At 48.9% G+C, this 16,696-nt stretch overlaps 1 protein-coding gene and 1 long non-coding RNA gene across 3 annotated transcripts in view; both read right to left on the reverse strand.

The window, feature by feature from the left end:
- Positions 1 to 318: 318 nt before the first annotated feature.
- Positions 319 to 1,810, reverse strand: LOC132505820 (uncharacterized). Its single transcript, XR_009535547.1, has 2 exons — positions 1,588 to 1,810; positions 319 to 960 (listed from the first exon to the last, which is right to left on the reverse strand). It is a non-coding gene; the product is annotated as an uncharacterized LOC132505820 (long non-coding RNA).
- Positions 1,811 to 8,515: 6,705 nt separating this feature from the next.
- The window catches only part of LUC7L (LUC7 like), a 30,268-nt gene continuing 22,087 nt past the window's right edge, over positions 8,516 to 16,696 (reverse strand). For both annotated transcript variants that reach the window (XM_060122520.1, XM_060122519.1), the window contains 5 exons: positions 15,514 to 15,690; positions 13,101 to 13,189; positions 10,149 to 10,178; positions 9,584 to 9,751; positions 8,516 to 8,865 (listed from right to left, as the gene is read on the reverse strand). In XM_060122520.1, the coding sequence (XP_059978503.1) occupies positions 8,724 to 8,865; positions 9,584 to 9,751; positions 10,149 to 10,178; positions 13,101 to 13,189; positions 15,514 to 15,690 (606 nt within the window). In that variant the 3' untranslated portion in view covers positions 8,516 to 8,723. The remainder of the gene's footprint in view (positions 8,866 to 9,583; positions 9,752 to 10,148; positions 10,179 to 13,100; positions 13,190 to 15,513; positions 15,691 to 16,696) is intronic.

A 16,696-nucleotide genomic window follows, 5' to 3' on the forward strand; every position in this document is an offset into this window, starting at 1 on the left:
GGATTGGGAGTTTGGGGTTAGTAGATCCAAACTACTATATACAGGATGGATAAACAATAAGGACCTACTGCATAGCACAGGGAATTACATTCAATATCCTGTTAAACCATAATGGAAAAGAATATGAAAAAAATGTATATGTACACATAACTAAGTCACTTTGTCGTATAGTAGAAATTAACATGTAAGTCAACTATACTTCAATAAAGTAAATTTTTAAAAAAATTATGGTAGAGGCACACAGGGAGGTCAGCCTCTGGGCACAAACAGTGAACAATGCCAAGACGTTCATGGAACAAAATACACAGCAGGTCACTGTAGAGAATAAATCCAGGTTCATACTGACATAATCACAAGAAAACTGAAAACAACACACACTAAGTGATGGCAGCAGTTCATGGGCGTGGGACTAGGGAGGCAGAGAAGACAGCTGTCAGTATACCTGATCTAATCTCAGAAAAGGAAAGTGGTGGCGGTATGAGTGATTATTCATTTATGTGTATGTGTTTCGCCCTTTCACAATTAATTTGCAGAAAACCTTGCCCTGAGCATTTGTAGCAAAAATTCTATGCACAAACATAATTTTCCTTGGGGGATTTTTATAGAAGTGGAATTTCTGGTATGCCCATTGCTATGGCTTTTTGATAAATTTCCAAAACTGCCCTCCTGAGTTTCGTGAGCAGGAGGCGAGAGCCTGCACCCCCCACCCCGCAGCCCTCATTTAGCTCATTACTTGTGAAGGTGAACGCTGCTTGCTCCATCTTGACTTCTCTGTAGAATCACCCACTTTCCCAGGGTGGTGTTTGTTCTTTGTCAGGTCTGTGGACCTGACGCCTTTGCCCATTTTTTTCTGTCTTTCTTGGGGGGAGTTTCTCCTCGAAATATACCCAACCCTTCCTTCAGGCCTCTGGGCCCTGTCATGCTCCATGGCTTTGCCTGCTCAGTGCTGCCATTTCCAACCTGGCAAGAAAAGAGGCTACAGCTTTATTTATGACAATTTAAAATACTGGATAAGATGCCTTTCATCTTCTCAACAGTACAAAGGGCAAGCAAGATGATAAGGAATTTTCAGACCAAAAACCAAGTAAATGTGAGAATTCAGAAATGTCACAGCACCTATACCACCTGCGTTCTGATGTACTTGCTGAAACTAGCAAACTTGAGCTGGGATTTTTTTTCCTTACAGGCTCATAGGTTAAAAGGGCCAGTATAAGGTGACGTACCCAAAAGGTGACTCCTCCCCATAAACATGGGGCCCTAAAAGGATACCCCACTGGGTATCCTTTCCCCAAACACAGGGACTAGGAAAAACGAGCAAAGAAAGAAAAAAAAAAAGCAAAAACAAAAAAACCCTTAAGTTCAGCAGAAAAGGGAAAACAATGCCCTGATAAATTGAAATCACATGCTGATACCTGTGGCTTTGCAGACCAAGTTCATATCACCAGAGGGGTCCTCCCCTTAACCAAAATCTCCAGGCTGTGAATTTTGTGTAAAATGATCCTGGACTCCCTCATCGACCCCTGGCAAACAAATCCTCCCTTGAAGAAATCACCATAGGCCACAAAGGGCCAGGACTAGCAAACTCACCAGGCACAGGGGGAAAGAAGACATCGTGCGTGAAAGCCAGCAGATACATGAGTCAGCAGAATGGACCTGCCGAAGTGTCAGATTCAATTACAACTTTGCTTGTTCAGAAAATTAAAGACAAGATTTCAAATATCTGCAGGGAACCATAAAATATAATAAGTCACACAGCACATGTGAAAAAGAACTTTTAGAAATGAAAAATATAACCATCAAAAATTAAAATGGGGCTTCCCTGGTGGCACAGTGGTTGAGAGTCCGCCTGCCGATGCAGGGGACACGGGTTCGTGCCCCGGTCCGGGAAGATCCCACATGCATCGGAGCGGCTGGGCCCGTGAGCCATTGCCGCTGAGCCTGCGCGTCTGGAGCCTGTGCTCCGTAACGGGAGAGGCCACAACAGTGAGAGGCCCGCGTACCGCAAAAAAAAAAAAAAAAAAAAAATGCAATGGATAACCTTAACAAAACACAGTCATAGAAATTAGTGAACTTAAAAATTAAGTCAGAATCAATTATCAAGACCGTAAGACCCTGCACAACACCAAGCAGGAGCTCTTCCTTTTTTAAAATTTTTAATACTTATTTGGCTGCACCGGGTCTTCGTTGCAGCATGCAGGCTCTTAGTTGTGGCATACAGGATCTAGTTCCCTGACCAAGGATAGAACCCATTGCCCCTGCACTAGGAGCTCAGAGTCTTAACCTCTGGACCACCAGGGAAGTAGCTTCCCAGCTCTTCCCTGAATGTCATGCCTCGGGTGCCTCACTTGCCCCACCCTGTCCTGACTCTACTGAAGGATATATTTCAGGAGAAGTCTGAGCTGTAAGAAGAGTGAATAACAAAAACACTGATAAATACAAACACTGATTGTATGTAAAGTTATAATGTCTATGGAGTTAAGAAAAAAAAAACACCAAAAAGCCCTATACAGACGCGGAACACCCGCCGATACTAAGCAAGAAGGGGTTCAGAGCCCTCAAGTCCTCTTAAGTCCTTGCACCATCTGTCATGCAAACAATGTCTTCGTTAACTTTAGACTCAGTTTCCTATTGCTGGTATAACAAAAACTCAGTGACTTAAAGCAACGCAAGTTTATTCTCTTACAGTTCTAGAGAGCAGACAATCAAAATCAGTTTCTCTACGCTGAAATCAAGATGTCCGCAGGCCATGCCCCTCGAGAGGCTTTGGGGGAAAATCCTCTCAGCTTTTCAGCTTCTAGAATTGCATTCCTTGGTTCTTGGACACTTCCTCCAGTTTTAAAGCCAGGAGCACCCGGCCTTCTTTGGTGGCCAAATCTCCATCTCCCATTTGTGATTGCATTAGGACTACCTGGATAATCCAGAATCACCTCCATCTCATAATCTTTCACTTAATCACATCTTCAAAATCCCCTTGCCATATAAAGGAATATTCACAGGTCCCAGGGATTAAGACCTGTATATATTTGGAGGCTATCATTCAGCCAACCACAACATATCAAGTATGCATGTTGTAAAATTCTAGGGGAAGAATAGAAAGAATAGAAATAGAGCATATGACTTCCAATCTAACAGAGTGAAAAACACTGTTAAAATAAAACAATCCCCCCAAAAAGGGGCAAAAATGGAAAGAGAATGGGTATGACAAATGGAAAGCCCCCCACAAAAGACAGTGTCAACAAAACCAAGAACATTGTTAACTACACCGACTATGACTTAACTAATCCAAAGGATAAAGATCCGACAAAGGACTTTCAGACAAAAGGCACAAATAGAGTAAAAACAAGTGTCACTAATAACAATGATGGAGACAGACTCTAGAGTGGAGCCTGTAACCCCACCTCTTGGTGTTCTCCCCCTGTGTTGTCACCTCCCTTTGAGTGTGGCTTTGCTTTTTGTTTATTTGAAATTTATTTTATTGGAGTATAGTTGATTTACAACGTTGTGTTAGTTTCTGGTGTACAGCAGTGACTCAGTTATACATACATATAATAGTTTGCATTTACTAACCCCAAACTCCCAATCCATCCCTCCCCCAAGCTTTTTATTTTTAATATGGTGAAATACACATAACATTTACCATTTCAACCATTTTAAAGTGTACAATTCAGTGGTGCTTAGTACATTCACAATGGTGTGCAATCATCACCTCTATCTAGTTCCAGAACTTTCTCATCCTCTGAAAGAAAACCCTGTGTCCATTACCAGTCACCCTCCATGCCTCTCCCCCCTCAGCCCCTGAAAGTCACTCACCTACTGTCTGTGTGAATTTACTGATCCTGGACTTTTCATGGAAATGGATACAGTACATGGTCTTTTGTGTCCAGCTTGTTACCCAGCATAAGGTTTTCAAGGCTCATTCATGTTAGACATGCATCAGAATTCCAGTCCCTTTTAGGCCGAGCAATATCTCATTGTAGGAACAGACATTTTGGGTTTTGTTTGCCCCTGTATCTGTTACATATGGGTTGTTTCCACCTTCTGGCTACTGTGAATACCATAAACACTCTTGTACAAGGATTTCTGAGTCTCTTTCAGCTCTCCCAAGTGTGTCTCAAGGAGTGGACCTCTGCTGGGCTCTGTGGTAACTGTTCCCCACACCCTCTCCAGCACTTGCTGTCTCCATGTCTCTCTTGCCCGCGCTCCCCCACACCCACCCCCCGACCACTTGTCTTGTTTTTAACCCACAGGATTTGGGGCGGGAATGGGAAGGCACTCCCAGGACTGAGGTGCCGCCTGTCTGGCTAGGAGACCCTCTCCCTCACCCGCTGCCCTGAGCCACCCTGTGCAGGGCCTCCTGCCAAAGCTGGAAAGCCGCTGACTGCTGCCACGACCAGGTGAGCTGGGGAGGACCCTTCCCCAGTACAGCCTCAGATGACAGCCCTTGACTGCAGCTCTGGGAACCCTGATGCTAAGAAGCGGTGGGACAATAAATGTGTGTTGTTTGTGGTAAGTGATTTTCAAAAAGAGCAGAGACCTCTGACAGGGATTGTGGGGGAAGATGGGGGCTCCCAGGAGCTGGAGACGTCCTATCTCTGGACCTGGGTGCACATGCAGGGCCTGCTCCTCATTCTCTAAACAAAGTGTTTTGTGCTTTCTTCTGTACAGAGCCTGGGCCTGGCCTGGGGCTGACTGGCCTGGATTCCCAGGCAGGCTGAACTTCGGTGGGGCTCCAAAGGAGGCACTAGCAGCTTCAGAAGGAGGCCCGGGACAATACAATACTGTATTATAATATATCACATTATTATGTAATTATAAGCATCATACTTTATATACAATGATACTGTGTTGTATGTTTGAAGTTGCTGAGTAGAGGTTAAAAGTTCTCACCACAAGAAAAAAATCATGTCGCAATATATACATGTATCAAATCATTACACCTGAAACATAACATTTGTCAATTACATCTCAATAAAAATTAAAATATGAAGGTGGTCGGGATCCAGGTGGGGGAAGTCACCTTGGCTGGCCGCTCGCGACTTCTCTCCTGGACAGTGAGGACAGTGCTCCTCGCACAACCTCCTTGGGAGGGCACCCCCAGCCCCATGGGCACTGGGCAAGGAAATCAGGCAGGCCAGGCTGTGGGGATGACATGGGGAAGGGAGCCAGCCACGGAGGGCGGGGAGCAGGTGCCCCAGTGAGGGAAAGACGGAAGAGCAGAAGAGGCCGGAAAGCGCCAGAGAGCTGTGGGTGCTCAGGACACGCAGGGACCCCCAGGAACCCCTCGGGCTTTCCCAGTGGACTCCCAGGTGCCCCGGCGCAGGGGGTGGAGGGTCGCCTCCGACCAGGGATCACTGGCACTTGGTGGCAGACGTGTAGGTCCTCAAGCAGCCATCAGTTTTGTTGCCTGTGACCCCGCGCCCAGGGCCACGTGGCACCAAAGCCTCCTGTGCTGGAGCGTACCCAGGGGTGTGGGAGGAGGAAGGGTTGTCTGAGGGCCGGGCTTAGGGCCTGTGCAGTGGACATAAAGGAATACAATGCGCCAGCAACTGTGGACAGGACTCAACCCTCTTTTCCTCCGGTCCAAACAGAACAAGTGTAATTTTCCGCATGTGCCCTGGTGGCAAGAGCTTGAAGCCCTGCTCTAAGGAGTTGGACAGCAGCTCAGTTCATGTCCCAAGAGATGTGCCACTGAGGGTTTGCAGCTGGTGGCCCAGCTGTCGGGGACCCCTCCTGCTGCCCCCAGTCCAGCTCTCAGTGTGTTCCGGACTAGCAGCACCAGCAGCCCAAGGAAACTTACATTCTTGGTACCAATACAGGCTACAGGGTGGATGAACCCTCCAACACCACGCTCAGTAGTAAGAGGTGCTAGTCACAGGTCACATCGTGTGATTCCAGAGACAGAAAGTAGATTAGTGGTTGTTCAGGGCTGGGGCCAGAGGGAAGGGGGAGTAACTGCTAATGGGTACAGGGTTTGGGGTGATAAAAATGTTCTACAGCTACACAGTAATAAACTAGACAGCACAACATTGTGAATATACAAAACCCACTATACCATACGCTTTAAAGTGGTTAAAATGTTGAACTTCATGGTAGGAGCGTTTATCTCAATCAAAAAAATCTACCTGCAAAATAATAAAAAAAGTCTACATTCTTGGACCCCTCCCTAGACCAAGAGAAAGTCTGCGGGGGGTGGGGGTGGGGGAAGCCACCTGTTTTAACAAGTCCTCCAGATGACAACGACATGCAATAAAGTCCAAAAACCACTTAGCTGACCCAGTCTCCCCAGAGCAGGACCACGTGTGGGTTCTAAGCCCCACTGTGGCCCCCATCCCATTCCCAGGCAGGGGGCCCACCAGAGGCACTGCTTGTGCACACCCCCTCCCCAAATCACACAAACCATGGCTGGACACGGCCCCACAGCCCCAACCAAGAGCACCCAGCTACATCCTGGGAGGATATCCCTGTATCCACATGATGCAGTGAGAGCCTGGGAGCTGCCTTGGATGCAATGGGCTCCCACGCAGCAGCAGAGCCAGCACAGATCCTCCAGCCCTCCCTTCCCTAGATTGTAGCTCTGGGCCTGGCTAGAGATCCCCAGAAAGAGAGGGGAGAGCAGCCGAAACAGCCCTGCCCCCCCAACAGCCTGGGGCCTCCATGCACTTAGGAGACTCCACAACCTACACAAGGTGCTACCACCATGCCACACCCCACCCCTGCCAGTGGCCAGAAGCATGGTGTGTGTGTGTGTGAGTCCCTGAGAATTTGGTGACAGGGAGGGTCTGAGGGCACCACAGAGCCCTGGGGTTGACCCCAGGGGCCTAGGGCCCACCATCACCATGGGCCCCGGAAGCATCTGCACCTATTGGCTGGGCCGACCCAACTCTCTGCTAGGACTGCAATCACCTCCCTACCTCCATCCCTGCTCTTCCCTGTTAAATAAGTGATTCCCCACATCAGTATTTTAACAAGGAGTGAGGGGGCTCAGGTAGGTGGCCCCCTCCGGCCCCAGTCCCCTCCTCTCAGCACCCTCCGGGTCCTCCACCCACCTACCAGGCCCTCTGCTGGAACCCACCCAGGGTGCGCTGTGGCGTCCTCAGAGCAGCCTCGGTGTCCTGGGTTGTGCACTGCCCCCCCCAGTCTGACCTCTTCCTCTGCCCATCCAGAGCAGAGGGCCACGGCCGGTCTGCTGCACTCCTGTGCCCAGGAGTTGGGCCAACACGGAGAACCCAAGGCTCAGGGGTCAGGGAAGCCAGGCTCTCAGGCCCTGTGATGTGCCAGGGGCAGGCGGGTGCCTCCAGCACTGAGGCTGGAAGAGCCAGGTAGCAAGGGCTCCCACTGCCTCGTCCTGGACTGACTGGTGAGCGTCCAGGTGTAAAGGGAGCAGAAGCCGCCCTCCAGGCCCTCCTGGGCGTCTTGACCTCAGCGCCACCTGCTTTCTGGCTGGGACCCCAGGCCTCCTAAGTACAGGGACACCATCTGCCCTCTGCCTCTTCAAAACCACCCCTCTACGGACAGTGGCCACCACAGTGATTGCCACTCAACTGTAGACTCACAAATGGTTACAGTGGTAAATGTATATGTACTGCACGACAATAGAAACAGGACAAAACCCCAAAACATCCCTTCTGGAGGTGACGAATGGAGGTGTGAGGAGCTGTGCAGCCCTGCCCCTGGCTTCCCGCTCAGTCCAGCCCCCACCGTCACAGGCCAGGCTACACCGTTGAGTCGGGAACCCATGACCACAGCCCTCACCTCCTTTGCCTCTCCCCTCCCAGGAGACCTTTACACCCCCTGCCCTGCCCCCGACCCAGGCTTTCTGCCAACTTGTATCCACTTCCCACCTGGGAGGGCACACCTCCACCCACCTACCAGACAGATACTCACCCCTGGCTTCCCAGTGGTCTCCCACTGTGAGCAGGGTTATGTTCCAGCATGTTCTGGCCCAGCCAGAAGCTCCCTCCAAAAATACCCCCACAAAAGTGAAAACAAGAAAAGAGCTCCCAGTTATACTTTTCTGAAGGGCTCACTTTAGCAATACGTGCAAAAGGGCTGAGGGAGAGTAACACCACCAGGCCCCCCAAGGGTGAGTCAAACCACACCTGACCCCAAAGTCAGCACACCCCCCTCTGAAGACCTCGTGGCTGTCATGCAGATACTATGCACGGGTCTTTCTTGGCCCTAAGTAACTCCAAGAGGGGGAAGTGTAGTTCATCTGAGCTCGAGTGCCATGCTGAGGCTGCTTACCACAAACCAGACAGGCAGTCCTCGGTAAGAGGGCAGCTCAGACTTCAGAAAGACATGTGGAGCCCACAGAGCAGACGGCCGGGCACATCCGGCCCCAGCCAGTCTGGGTGTTGGAGGTGCACAGCACATCATATGCCAAAAGTCAAAGGGGAGTCCAACGTAAGTCACATTTCTAAGCTCAAGTCAGATGACCCCTGGTGTGTCCCCCAACCTGCGGAAGCCACGGCGAAGTCTAGCACAACCGGGGACAGGAGAGACTGCACCGCGGCCGTCAGGAAGCAGTCTGTCAGGCTATTTATTCCCACTTGACATAACCCAGAACACAGGAGCAACTCTGTACATCTCGAGAAACTCACAGCTAGCTCCAAAACAATAGAAATGGTAAACTACAAAAGATGAGTTGTATTCAGCAAATATAAAGGGTAACGTTAGGCTGTGTCAAACATGTATCGGACTATTTACAGCGCGTGGGCGTGGGTTCAGATCTCGCCGGCCTCCTTTTCCTCCGACCTCCGTGACGCAGTCTTTCCATTGGTGCTCTCGAGCCTCCAGTCGGTGGCCCCCCGCTCATTCCGCCCGCGCTCCCAGGACTCCTCCCTTGAGGCCCGCTCTCTGGAGAACCTGGGAAACAGGAACCAGAGGCTCAGCAAGGGCTGGCCCTCCCTCCTGGCTGCTCCTCAGGCACTGACACCTTGGACCCTCAGCATCAGGCCAGGTAAGGGTAGGACCCACCACGGCTGGAAGGGCCCTAGCAGACCAGACGGTGCCAGGCCTGCCGTCTTGTGCCCAACCCACTGCCCAGGGAGGGCTGGGCAGCCACTAGAAAGTGACATCTGCAAAGGTTTCTAGTAACAGGAAAAGTTTTCACTATAATGTGAACACTGCAAAGGAAAATACGACAAGAGTCCACACATGGAATACGATCCATTATGTAAAAACACAATGGAAAAAAAGATATTTAAAATTCATCATACCAAAGCTAACAGTGGTCGTCTCTGAATATGATCATTAGTGGTGTTTTTTGTTGTTGCTGTTTTTCCTTTAAAAAACCACAACAGAGGTAAGCAGGGCCTAGTCAGGGGCTCTGTGTACCAAAGTGACAGTGAGTGTGCAGCCCGAGCATGGCCATGCCCACGTACGACCACCTCCTCAGTATCTCAACCGTCCCAGCCCTGAAGCCATCTGCTGCCCTCGGCTTAGGGCTCTCAGTGCCCTGGGCCCCATTCAGGACTCCTCAAGGCCCTAACACTCTGTCCCACAGATGACAGACCCCCAGACCCTGGCACACAAAGAAGGGTTCACTCCTGGACGCAGCTACTGAAGGAGTCAGAGTAGTTACTTGTATTTCGAACTCCGGTCCCTGGATGCCCGGCGGTGGCCCCGGCTGTGGCTCCGGGAACGGCTTCGGTGGCGCCGGTGTCTGTCTCGGGACCGGGACCGGGACGACTTCCGCCGCTCTCTGGAGGTAGATCTTGACCGCCTCCGACGCCGGTCCCGGGAGCGCGACCTGCAGCAGATGTTCTGCTGATGCTTTACTGTTATCTCCCCTCCTCCCACAAACTTACAACTTGGGTTCACAATAATTCCACCAACTACTCTCTGGTAACTACGGCCAGACCCTTCCCGCTGACGCTTCCTGTACATTGGCCAGGAAACTCCCGTCTGCCCAGCAGGCCCCAGCAGCGCCCTGACTGTCCCTCTCATTGACAGTGGGTCCCCACTCCCACGCTGCACTAAGCCCCAGCCAACGCTAGCTACAAACGGGACTGGAGTCTCACCCACGTCCTGTGCCCTTCATGAGCCAGACCTGACCACCAGATAATAACTGTGAAGCTATAAAGGTTAAGTATTAAGTGCATACAGAAAAGAACATCTCACTGAGAACACATAAATGGAAAACCTACCTCCTGCGATCTCTGGTTCTTGATCCAGACCTAAAATGGAAAAAAAGATGAACAATTTCCCCAAAACAGCTCCATCCCTTACAGCTGAGGGGAGGTGCCTCAAGTTCACGTGGTGAAGGAGGGCCGACTTCCCAGAGGACCTGCTATAAGGCCCGCCTCCAGCCCCAGCTGCTTGGAGGCAGAACGCAGAGACCAGCACCCAGGGGTCCATGCTGCACTGAGTTGAACCAGTGGCTCTGCAAACTCTTCACAGTGGACACCACCTCAGCTACACAGATAGTCACATGGCAGGTGCAGCGCTGGGCAGGACACCCAAGTTGCAAACACAGGTTCACTGCCAGTGAGTGTCACATGAGCTCCCTGGGAAACATTATACAACCAACAACTAAGAAATGCACTTTACAATGAGGTCTCATTTCATTCCAAGCAGAAACTTATAAGATCACCACCAACGTGTGCTCAAGGAGGAAGTGACAAAAGATGCTCACACATCATGCGGCTGGAGGGTGATCTGACAAAGCCTCTTGAAAAGCAATTTTTGTAACACCTACCAATATTTATATATTATATTCCTTTATCCCAGGAATTCTAAGGAATGTTATAAACCCTCAAACTCATACAAAGATGGTCACTAGATTACTTGTTCAAAAATAGTTTCATAAAAACTTAATCAAAAAATTTTTTTAAAAAGCAAAGGCTTTGGGCTTCCCTGGTGGCACAGTGGTTGAGAGTCCGCCTGCCGATGCAGGGGACGCGGGTTCGTGCCCCGGTCCGGGAAGATCCCACATGCCATGGAGCGGCTGGGCTGTGAGCCGTGGCCACTGAGCCTGCGCGTCCAGAGCCTGTGCTCCGCAACAGGAGAGGCCACAACAGTGAGAGGCCCGCGTACCGCAAAAAAAAAAAAAAAAAGCAAAGGCTTTAAAAACATAAAAAGCAAAGGCAACAAAAGCAAAAGTCAACAAGTGGGACTACATCAGACTAACAAGCTTCTGCGCAGTGAAGGAAACCATCAACAAAATGAAAAGGCAACCTACTGAACAGGAGAAAATATCTGCAAATCATGTATCTGATAATAGGCTAATATCCAAAACACAAAAAGAACTCTAAACAGAAGGGGAAAAAAAAAAAGGTAAAAACATGGGCAGAGGACCTGAATAGACATTTTGTCAAAGAAGACATACAGATGGCCAACAGGCACATAAAAAATTGCTCAACGTCACTATTCAGCAAGGAAAAGCAAATCAGAACCATAATGAGATATCACCTCACACCTGTCAGAATGGCTGTCATCAAAAAGACAAGAAATACACTTGTTTGTGAGGATGCAGAGAAACGGGAATCTTTGTGCACTGTTGGTGGGAATGTAAATTGGTGCAGTCACTATGGAAAACAGAAAGGAGGTTCCTCAAAAAATTAAAATGGAACTACAATATCCAGAAATTCCAATTCCGGGTATTTTTACCTAAAGGAAATGAAATCACAATCTTGAAAAGATAGCTGCACCCCCATGTTCACTGCAGCATTATTTACAGTAGCCTAAACATGGTAACAACCTAAGGGTCCACTGATAGATGAACGGATAAAGATGATGTGGTTGTACGTATACAGTGGGATGTTATTCAGCCACAAAAAAGATGGAATCCTGCCATGTGTAACAATATGGATGGACCTTGACAGCATTATGGTAAGTGAAATAAGTTAGACAGAAAAAGATAAATACTGTATGATCTCAGTTATATGTGAAATCGAAAAAAACCCAAACCCATAGATACAGAGAACAGACTGGTGGTTGCCAGAGGTAGGGAAATGGGGGTGGACAAAAGGGGTGAAGGTGGGAGAATAAAAGGATATAGTTAATTACAGCATCATAGTAGGGACTTTGTGTAGCCTTCAAGAGCACAGCTGCTATGGGAAGGTCTCACATGTGGAGGGTCCCACATATACCCATGCACACAACATGTCCAGCGACTGTCGTCACCTCTGTGTCTTTTTACTTAATATATTTTTACACTGTTTTGAGTCTATTTATAATCAGAATCTGTTAGATAGTTAAAATAATGAAAAGAAACACAAAAGATACAATAAAGGATTATTTGTCCTGAGTTATTCACTAAGGAATTCCTCCAGGAAATCCCAGTTTCTGTGCCCAATATGAGAGCGTGGTTACTCGGCGCTCCAGCCTCTTCCTTGAACTCTGACCAGACCCACTGTCTCCACCTGCATGTCTCTTAGGCTGAAAGGATGTCTCTTAGGCTCAAATACAGCCACAGCCAAATTCTCCTCCCCACCTCCTCCTCATCCCAACACACCATTCCCAGTCTCCCCACCGCCATAAGCAGCCACTCCTGGTCAGAAACCCTGAGCCAGCTCCACTCCCCCTTTGCACAACTCGCTCTGTCCACTAGCAAATCCTATCAGCTCCACCCCCAGAACACATCATTCCCTCCCGGCCCTCACAGGGTTCGAAATGCCACCTCCTTGGCCTGGACCCCAGCTAGCTCACGTTCTCTCTGCTTCCACCCTACCACCCATGAGCCTGGGCCCACACCGGAGCCCGTCCCTGGTGGGTCCTGCCCACAGCAGGCATGGCGGCGTGAGAGCATGTTCCTCTCTGGTGTCCCAGTTCCTGCCTGTCCTGCTGGTCAAGGGCTGCTCCACAGGAGGTGCTGTGACAGGTCCCCCTCCACCCCTGCCAGGGAGTCCACATCTTTCTAGGTAAGCATCAGGTGGCCACAGCTGCTCGAGCGGCTTGGGTGTCCTGTCCACACCACACAGCTGTGCACACAGGTCCTCCTGGACCAGCCAGAACCTCGCATGACCGAACGTGCTATGTGTTTGCTTATTTTTCTTTTAAGAGCCACCCAGGTAACTGGCAGACCTCAACTGTCAAGGGCAGTAAATATGCAGTGCTGCCAGGAAGAAGTGGGGTGTCCTCAGGTCGCATGTGCTCACCTCCTGCTCAGTCGTTCTTCCCGCTCCCTCTCCTCTCTCCTCCTCAGCCGATCCTGATTTCTCTTCTCCTGCTTTTCAGCCACAGTTTTCTAAATCAACAAAAAATTGGAAGATGGGGGAGGAACAAGTCACACACTAGAGTGAATATTATTGAACAAAGCACCTTTCTGTGACCTCAATACTGGCAATTTAAGAACCTAAGAGAAACTCAGGAAACAGGAACACATTCTTCATAAAACCTCTTAAACAATGGAAAATACATGGGGAAAAAAAACCCTTTATCATTTTACAAGTTCAGTGACAAACTACATACCTAAGTGCTGTACATCTAAGTCACAGAAATTTTATCATATTGCTCAAATCAATCCATAAATTTAGTTTTTTTACCCCAAGGAGACTCCACAAACTTCATGTAAAAGAGAAAACATGTATCTGACCGAATCCATCTTGCTGCGGGAGCCAATCTGCCCTGCCAAGTTGCAGCCTGCCCCGGGGTGCTGGCGGGGCTTCCTGGGAACAGCAAGCTCCACACGTCCCATCAGGCTGGGTCATGGTGAGCACAGTGGACAAGGAAGGCAGACAGGCAGGAGGTGGCCTAGCAACCCCCCTGCCAGAGCACTATCCACTGGCTAGCTCAGAGCACCCCAAAATCGACTCAGAGCCTTTCAATGCCCCTCCTCGCGCTGCTGAAGGGAAGGCCCTGAGGGGGAGGAACTTAGAGCCAGGAGACAAAGGCCCGAGAGGGCATAAAGGGTGACCTTAAATCTCAGTTCGGATGGGAGCCAGGCCCCAGGAAGAGAAGGCGTGGCCAGGACAAGGAGAGGCCGAGAACCGGCCTGTGGGCTGGCATCACCTCCTTCCCAAACCCTCCCCACTCCCTAAAACACTAGGTTCCCCCACCTGAGGAAAGTCCTCACTCTTCTCACCCTGCATCCACCTTGGAGCATGGCCCAGGGGGTGCACAGCCCAGGGCAGGTGCACACCTCCAGTACCACTGGGAGTGAAGCCATCTCTGATTAGGGCACACAACTCCCACCTTCCTTATCGTTAAGAGGTGCACTTCCAAATACATTTTCTGTTGATAGTTTAACAGCTATTTATCAAAATCTGTAACTTAGTTGGGTTGTTCTATCAACTATATACTGCTCATAACTGCAATGACAATACATGACTTCTAGATCAAGTGAATACTTAAATTCTAAAGGTTTCAATGTATTCTGAAGCAAAGGTACATCTTAAGAAAAAAACAAAAGGCTTTCAGATATAAGAAACATTAGGACAAAATTCTGGGGTGTTATGGAATGGGAAGACAATTTAAAGGAAATTCCCTAAGGAGCAGATTTTTAATGGGGATGGTAGTTGACACCAAATTGTTATTTACATTCTACTGACTACATATAAAATATTTTTACGTGTTTTATACCCATAAATTTATAAGAAAAAAATTCCAACTTAAAAATGTGTGACAAAGAATATCATTTTTCAAAATTCTACTGGGAGCACAGGAGCAAATGTTTCAAGAACAGTGCTGAGACTGCCACCCAGCTCCCTCTCCCAGGGCCGAGTCGCACATCACTTATGGGGGACCGTCCTTGGATGCAGGGCTCTGCCACCCGCTGCTCCTTCCTGGGGGCACACAAGGCCCAAGGCCTTGACTACTGTGGTGTCCTACAGTCAGGTGCCATGTGTCTGTCCTTCCAATAGATTTCAGGTGTCTGGATAAAAGGCCTGCACATTTCCCAGCATCCCATCATAGGGTCCCAGTACACAATTAGGGAAAGCACCATCCATTTGAAGAAGACAATTCAAAATATCACAAACTTATTTAATCTTCCTCCTTGGCATTCTGTACCCAAGATGTCGAATGTTGTAGAGCTTAACCCAGAACAATGAGGAGCCCCGAGGAAGGGACACAGGCATCCAACAGTGGGCCAGGGCTATCAGAAAATGCCCCATCACCTTCTCAACCTTCTAGCCAGACCACCCTCCATGTGTCCGCCTCTGTCCAAGAAAAAAAACTGCAGACTACTGGCTCTTTCCCATCATCAACAGAAGTGTTTTCAGAGGGGTACGAGAACTCTCTGTACCGTGGGACTGAATTCTGCCATTTTCCTCTGTAAACAAGGGGTAGCAGACTAAATAAATATCCCAGGCTCTGCTGGATTCTGAGATCTTAGATCTCTTGTGGGAACATATGGATGAAATCTGAGTAGTTCACTGTAAAACTCAAGTATAAAACCAAGGCATGATCTTAGAATCAGAACAGAAGGTTTTCAGTACCTCCACCAACCCCCCCTCCAAAAAAACCCAAAACAAAAACAAAAAAGAACACAAGGTTTTCTAAAAGCAAAGAGATGTGAAGACAATCAGAAAACTTCTCGGGTTTCTTCAGAAACGCAACACATTAACATACCCTTAACTGATCGAGCTTCTCACGGATCTGAATGAACCCCAAGTGTAACTTGCCCCCGAAGTGGTCTGCAAGACGACGGTCATTGTCATGGAGACCAAGGTAGGCTGAACAGACTTCACAAACACGCAGCTTCTGCTGCTGAAAACTGGATGCAGGCATGGAATTCCTGTATTCTTCCTGGAGAATGGGAAGAGAGTGAGAGTCAAATGTCACTGTCTACTCAGCCCCTAAAATGGAAGTATGTGAAGGGACTACAGAGATGACTTTTTTTTGGCTACGTGGCATGTGGGATTGAACCCGGGGGTCCTGGCAGTGAAAGTGCCAAGTACTAAGTACTAGACCACCAGGGAATTCCCTAGAGATGACTTTTTTTTTTTTTTAACGTTTTATTTATTTTTTGGCTGTGTTGGGTCTTCGTTGCTGCGCGGGCTTTCTCTAGTTGTGGCAAGCGAGGGCTACTCTTCGTTGCGGTGGCTTCTCTTGTTGCGGAGCACAGGCTCTAGGTATGCGGGCTTCAGTAGTTGTGGCATGCAGGCTCAGTAGTTGTGGCGCATGGGCTTAGTTGCTCCACAGCATGTGGGATCTTCCCAGACCAGGGCTCAAACCCGTGTCTTCTGCACTGGCAGGTGGATTCTTAACAACTGCACCACCAGGGAAGTCCGAGATGACTTTCAAATACATAAAAACTGAATCGTTTACAAAGCTTCAGATTCTTGTAACCAGCCCAATTTTAATTGTTTAAGAAATGAACTACCAGTCATGATTTCAAAGCAACAAGGGGTATTCAGAACACTCAGACACACAGGATGCTGTGTGTGCTAAAAGGCTAGCAGGGAAGGTGAGTCCCTGCTATGGTGGAGAGCTCTGCAAAGACCAAAGAAACAAGAGGAGAGAATCTTCAACAGAGGTCTTAAAAAACAAACAAAAAACCTAAACCAAAGAGACGAGCAAAAAACACAGGAGTATCTACGGAGATTGTCCCAATGTTCAGGAAACTGTATCCCAACACAGCTCCAAAAGCTAAAATTTGGAAGGACAAATACATTAGACACTCTCTTCAAAGGAGGAAGTGTGCCAAATGGAACAAAGCACACTCCCTCCTGCAGCCAGTGCAGTCTGAGTCTAACCCTAAGAAGTCACTAGGGACTTCCCTGGTGGCGCAGTGGTTAAGAATCCGCCTGCC

This window comes from Lagenorhynchus albirostris, chromosome 15, assembly GCF_949774975.1.
Source record: "Lagenorhynchus albirostris chromosome 15, mLagAlb1.1, whole genome shotgun sequence".
Lineage (NCBI taxonomy): Eukaryota > Metazoa > Chordata > Mammalia > Artiodactyla > Delphinidae > Lagenorhynchus > Lagenorhynchus albirostris.